General features: G+C 39.7%; 1 protein-coding gene across 5 annotated transcripts in view; it reads left to right on the top strand.

Annotated features, from left to right (window-relative positions):
- Positions 1-6,974, top strand: part of kiaa0232 (KIAA0232 ortholog) — a 126,707-nt gene that overhangs the window by 78,541 nt on the left and 41,192 nt on the right. For 4 of the 5 annotated variants that reach the window (XM_043674210.1, XM_043674209.1, XM_043674211.1 and 1 more), the window contains one exon: positions 2,175-2,244. In XM_043674210.1, coding sequence (XP_043530145.1) covers positions 2,175-2,244 — 70 coding nt within the window. Of the gene's footprint in view, positions 1-1,764; positions 1,854-2,174; positions 2,245-6,974 lie in introns of those variants that run through there. The other variant, XM_043674213.1, reaches the window with a different exon arrangement.

The following is a 6,974-nucleotide window of genomic DNA, read 5'->3' as shown; positions in this document are numbered from 1 at the left end:
CCTTCCAATGTCATTGGTTCCAATGTGGACAATGACCCCCTGGCTGGCCCCTTTCCCCCCCCCCCCCCCCCCGACAACATTCTCTGAGACATTCTTGATCTTAGCACCAGGGAAACAACACACCATTCTGCTTTTTTCTCTGCTGGCCACAGAAACGTCTGTCTGAACCTTTGACTACAGAATCCCCGAACACAGTTGATCTTGTTGCATTAGAGCCAGTCTCAATATCAGAAACTTGGCTATTCGTGCTACGTTCCCCTGAGAATCCATCACCCCCTACATTTTCCAAAACAGCATACCTGTTTGAAATGGGTATATCCACAAAAGACTCCTGCCCTTGGTGCCAACCTCTCCCCCTTCCTGGAGTTAACCCATCTATGTGACTGTATCTGAGACTTTCCCCCCTTTCTATAACTGCCATTCATCACATACTGTTGCAAATTCCTCATCGGTTCTATCTGTCTCCAACCGATCCACTCGATCTGAATCAATAAGGTAGTCAAAGAGAGGCTGTTGGTTAATGCTGTTAGGACCAGAAACTTAGGGACAGATTTGCAATTTTGGGTAGTAGCTACAGAGGAAATGTGAAGAACCACCTTTTATTGCATTGAAGGTTAAAGACCAGGCTAGAAATGGAGATCATCAGTGGCTTCCAAAGGAAATTGGATGAGCACTTGAAAGAAATGAGCACACAGGACGACAGAAATCATGTGAGAATAGGACTGACTGGATTGCTGTACCTAAACCAACATGGACCTGACTGGCGACATGGCCTTCTGTGCTGTAATGACTTCCACCTGAAGAGAGAGAACAATGCAGTCGCATGGACTCTGTAGGATTTTCGATCCTCAATTTGAACACTTAGGTAAACTCATCACTAGAAGTATGAATGAAATTTATCATGTTGAGAGTCTAATATCACAAAAGTTGATTTAGTACCTTTTCTATCTGGAAAATGTCTCAACCAGTGTTTGAAATGCAGTTACTGTACGTACAATCAATTCATATGTAATGACATTTGCAGAAAGCATTCAGATGATTATCCACATAGCCTGATTTTAGGGTGCTGATTCAGAAGAATTTGATCCCAGGATGCCAGAAAATTCTACTTCAAGTCTGATGTCAGGGCAGATAGACTTCAGCTTGAAACAAACAGAAATTGCTGGAGTAACTCAGCAGGTTTGGCAGCATCTGTAGAGAGGAAAACAGTTGAAGTTTGACCTTTCCCATCAAGGTTGACACCTCTGACCATGCTTTAGTTTTCTGTTGCTTTTACACATTTCTCATTTCACTGTTAACCAAGTTTATTTGCTCAAGGCTGAGTTGAGAACTAAGTTCACAAACTTCTGAATCTGAGGGACAGTTGCTGTCATCTGGACCAAGCTGATGACTTTACATCTGCAATAGCTAATTTTTTTTCAATCTTTTGAGGATTTCCCTTGAAGAATCTGCGAGATCCCTATCATGGGAAGTGTGTTGTTTTCATTAAACATTTCTTTCATGATTTTAAGCTCAAGGTGATGAGTGTATCTGTGCTGTCATGTGTGCCATTTGTAGGTTTGGTGATGCTGGTCTTCAAAATTTGTCAGTTTCTCTATAAGTTTTTTGGTTCTGTGATTTTATTGTTACATAATCTGTTTAATTATTTTAAGAAGAATTAAACTTCCCTTCTGATTTGGTTCCTTCACTAGGCTCTTGTGTTAGGCGTTTATGCTACCTTCTCTAGTCAACCAGTTCAGTCCAGAGCAAGACTTGACCATGTCGAGTGCCTTTTAAGGAATGTGACCTTGCATATTTTTCCAGTCTCTTCATTTGTGAAAATTGGGAAGTAATGAATTTTACAATGTTGGGAGGTAATTAATTCCACAAATTCACTTTTTAAAATGGTATTCAAGTATACTGTGAAGAGTTTCTATGAAATCTAACCACAACTGTGTAGATGCTGATTGGTATTAATTTTTCTTCATTGATCCTTTTGTGAATGAACATTTCAAACCAAACTGAAATGGGAATTTCATTTTGACTAAAAGCATCTGTTGCACCATATGCATCAAGTTTACTTTCAGTTGTTACGACATTATTTATTCTCAGGAAATAATACTCTGTAAATTTTAAATTTGTATCAGATGTTAAAGTTGAGTTTAATCGTTGTATTTCTTTTTTTCTCTCTTTAGACTTCTGGAATTGAGACTTTAGTAGAGGAGCTTTGTTCCAAATTGAAAGAACTGCAGAATAAGCAAAAAGGTATGTTTAGTTTAAAAGTAATGGCATGCTTTTGAGTACTCACTATTAAGGTTTTGTGAAGACTACAAGGGGGGTGAGTGGGGGTGGGGTCGGTGGGGGTACACCAAAGGTCTGAATCCAAAAGGTCACATGGCAAACCTCCAAACTGGCAGAGTTCCAGAAGATTTGAAAACCTGAATCCACTTAAAGCTAACATCAAGGGTTTTTTTTTGTCTTGGTTACTTAGATAAAATGTTCACGTGTTCACAAACAAAAGAATTACATTTTATTCAAGTTTTTCTTACCAACCTGTTTGTCTGTTTATAATACTGACCTTAGCAAATTTTGAGAAGACTTGTAGCTCAGGTTGAGGTTCTGGATAGAAGTTTGCTCGCTGAGATGGAATTCTGACCTCCTTCTCAAAATTCAAATGTAAGCTTTAAATTGGGGAAGAAATTAGATTTCTCCTGATGCATTAAAATTGTATTTTGATAACTTCTAATATTTGTTTAAAAATTAGTCGATCTCAGTTTTTAGTTGTTCATAGAGATGCTAATTTGGAGTGCTTTGGCATTCATTTTCTTGAGATTTACAGACAAGGAAAGCATATGATGCTACAGAATTGTTATTTCAAGTAATTGACTATCAATGAAGCCTGATGACAGTGTTTAGGAGGTCGTTCTTGGAATTTACATCAGCCAGATCAAAATCAACTAGATTTAAGTAAAATATATTTGCGCAACCTTATAATTGTTTCGTCAAAGACTAAAGGACATAAGAAAGAGGAACAGAAATGTATAGTTCAGTATCTTGGACCTTATCTCATTGCTGGGCTAACTTTATACTTAACTCTGTCCTATCCTGAATTCACTTCAATCCAAAAATCTATTGATTAGTTATAAACATATGGAATATCCACAGCATTCACAGACCTATTGTTCAGAGAATTCCCAAGATTTGCAATCCTTTAATTGAAGAAACATACTGTCATCTCCATTCACAATAGCTGAACTGTTATTCTGAGACAGTGACCTCTAATTTTAAACTTCTCAGTCAGGGAAAAGACTCTCCCAGTGTAAATCTGCCGAAGAATTTTATGTTTCAATTTGATGCTAAACCATCTCTGGCTGGTATTGTACAACAAAAATAAACAGTTCTCGCATAACCAGAATCTATGGGCTTCTTTATACCTTTTCCATATTATCGTGGTTGTGGGTACATTCGCCAAACTGGGAAGTTGATTTGCAGATGTTTTGTCCCCTGACTAGGTAACATCTTCAATCCTGTGGAGCCTCCTGTGAAGCGCTGCTGTAATGTCTCTTTGGAATTTATTTGGTTCTGTTTTTGCTGCTTCTGGTTGTCAGTTCCGGTTGTTCATTGTGGGGGCTGGTATATTGGTCTAGGTCAGTGCTTGTTGATGGAGTCCGTGGATGAGTGCCATGCTTCTAGGAATTCTCTGGCTGTCCTGTGACCATAGTGTTGTCCCAGTCAAATTTGTGGTCCCTGTCATCTGTGTGTATGGCTACTAAGGACAGCTGGTCTTGGTGTTTAGTGGCTAGTTGGTGTTCGTGGATGTGGACTGCCTGTTTGTTCTATATAGTGTTTCATGCAGTCTTTGCATGGAATCTTGTAAATTGTTAGTCTTGCACCTGATGGGTACTGGGTCTTTTGGCCTGGTGGGTTGTTGTCTGAGCGTGGCTTTCAGTTTATGGGCTGTCATGAATCCCAGTGGTTGGAGAAGTCTGACTGTAAGTTCAGAAACTTTTTTTTTTAGAAAGGTAGCGTGGTTAGTAAGTTGGGTCATGGCATGTCCCCATGGTGTTGTTTCTGTTAAGCAGCTGTGGATGAAGTTGCAGGGGGTATCCATTCTTGGCAAAAACTGCAGAGTTGTTGTTCTTCCCTTTGCACATTGGGAGTGCTGCAGTGTATTGTAGCCGTTTTGAACAGGGTCCGAACGCAGCTTCTGTTTTGTGTGTGTGTGTGTGTGTGTGTGTGTGTGTTAGGGTGGTTGCTGTTCTAATTCAGAACTTGGTCGGTGTGTATGCATTTCCTGTACACTTGTGTGGTGCATTCACCGTTCTGTGTTCTTTGTACCATCCCATCTAGGAATGGGAGTTGACTGTTGGTTTCCTCATAGCTTGTAAAATGATCCCTGTCATTATGGTGTTGATGATCTGGTGTGTGTTCTTTTTCTGTTTTAATGCGAACAAAAGTGTTGTCTACATATCTGATCCAGAGTTTAGGTTGGATTTGTAGTAGGGCTGTTTGTTCCAATCTTTGCATCACTGCTTCTGTATTGAGCCCAGAGGTGGGTGAGCCCATAGGTGTTCCATTGATCCGTTCATATTTTTGGTTGTTGAATCATCCACATCCACGAACACCAACGAGCCACTAAACGCCACAACCATCAGTCCCGAGTAGCCATACACACAGATGACAAGGACCACAAATTTGAAGGGGACACCGCAATGACTATAGGACAAGCTAAACAGAGGGTAACCAGAGAATTCCTAGAAGCATGGTACTCATCCACGAACTCTATCAACAAGCACATAAACCTAGACCCAATATACTGGCCACGAGAACGAACAAATGGAAGCAGTAGAGCCGGAGCCAAATAAATTCCACAAGACACAACACAGCAGCGCTTCACGGAGGCTCCAAAGCACCTGAAGATGTCACCTAGACAGGGGATGAAACATCATCAAATCAACTTCCCAGCGTGGCGAATATACCCACAATTACAAAAACCGGCACCCAAGCTACAAATCTTTACACAAACCTTTTCCATATTATATTAAATAGGCATTTGCTGAAGGCACCCAGTGGTTGATTTTGCTGAAAACTATCATTTAAATAAGCTGTATGGACACATTTCAGGCCTGCAGAATATTTCCAGAATTTTCTGTTGCAATTTGTTAGCCTTCTCAGAGAAGTTGCTTAATAACTCATCCGTTGTATTGGGGAGTCCATGATCCTAAATACTCCCTTTCCTCCCTGTGTGTCCAGTTCTGGTCGCCCTATTATAGGAAAGATAGAGGTTTTGGAGAGGATGCAAAGAAGGTTTACCAGGATGCTACCTGGACTGGAGGGCTTGCCTTACGAAGAAAGGTTGAATAAGCTCAGACTTTTCTCTCTGGAGAGGAGGAGGAAGAGAGGAGACCTGATTGAGGTGTACAAAATAATGAGAGGAATACATAGTCAAAGCCAGAGACTTTTCCCCCATGGCAGGATTGACTGGTAAGAGAAGACATAGTTTGAAGTTATTAGGAGGAAGGTATAAAGGAGACGTCTCAGGTAGGTTCTTTATGCAGAGAGTTGTGAATGCATGGAATGCGTTGCCAGCTGTAGTGGTGGAAGCAGAGTCATTAGGGACATTTAAGCGACTGCTGGACATGCATATGGATAGCAGTGAGTAGAAGGGTGCGTAGGTTAAGTCTCGGCACAACATCGTAGGCCTAAGGGCCTGTTCTGTGCTGTACTTTTCTATGTTCTATGATTGTGGACATGGATTAAGTTAGCATTAAAACAAATATGACTGGTCAGGATTCTAGACAGCTGCAAGGACCATGTTTTATGCCAAGCTTGGGTGGCATGGCTTTATGTTTATTTTTGTCAAGAAAGATGCTGCACTCGTGCAGAAGTATATTGTTTTGTATTGTTGCAGTAAGGAAAGTTGGACTGAGATCTAAATGAGTTGATCAGCTGTTCTGTATTCTGTTGGATTGTCTGAGAAATTAAATTGCTTTAACCTGCCTCATTGAAATGTAAACTATTTGCCAGCTGAAAGATTGGACACATATATATAAGAAAACATGCAAAAAGCACAATGCAATTGTTACCTCCTCTGGGTTGCAAGACTGCAGATTGATATCTGGCAGTTGTGGTAATGCACCTTATAAATATTTAGTTTGCGGGGACTTGCAGATGCTTTTGAAAGGCAATTTAGAAGGCAAGATTTGGGGCTGGCATGTACATGAGTTTTCACATTGCTGTGCATTCTTGAAGTTTAGAAGGAACATTGATGAGTCAAATGTTGTATACAAGATCCTGCTTATGGCTACAACTGACCCTCCAGAACTTGCAAAGTTATTTGTAAGAGACCTGCATCTGTCTAGCAAATTTTTGGAAAGGCAATTAATTATGGAAATGATATTTAATTAGACCATGGATTGTAAATTTATTGTTATACTGTTAATTTAGTTTCACAATAATGGTGTAAAAATGTACTATCAAAGATGGTGAAACATTGGTACAGTATTCAATCCATCACTGAGAATCTGTTTCGGTGCTATATATGAGTGTCTACCAAAATGCAGCATTTGAAAAAACACAGCATCAGGCATTGCTGAAATCTTTTTCCTGGATAATTGACAATTTTCTATGATTTAACTCATCTACTGCATTGTTTAAATCCTGAAAGAATTCTGAAATACGAGACAAAAATGGCTATTTTTTATTTGGAAAGCTCAGGAAGAAAAACTAGTACAGCTAAGTATAAAGTAGAATTAGGCCTTCATTGTCCATTAAACCTTTCCCTCCACATCTTGTTGAATTAGTTACACAGCCTAGTCAGTTCTCTGTTGGAGAAAGGTGAACACAGATTTTAAGTACTAAAGTCAATTAAAATTTTACTCCCAGAACCAAATTTAAGCCACATTTCACCTCGCCTTCCTATTTTGACTTCACTGTCATCACTTGTATTTCAATTTGTACAATTATGGTTCCAGCAGTGTAGTTTTCTGTTTTTT

The sequence above is a fragment of the Chiloscyllium plagiosum genome, chromosome 32, assembly GCF_004010195.1.
Source record: "Chiloscyllium plagiosum isolate BGI_BamShark_2017 chromosome 32, ASM401019v2, whole genome shotgun sequence".
Lineage (NCBI taxonomy): Eukaryota > Metazoa > Chordata > Chondrichthyes > Orectolobiformes > Hemiscylliidae > Chiloscyllium > Chiloscyllium plagiosum.
Note: the sequence above shows the minus strand (reverse complement) of the source record. Positions and strands in the feature narration are given on the sequence as shown.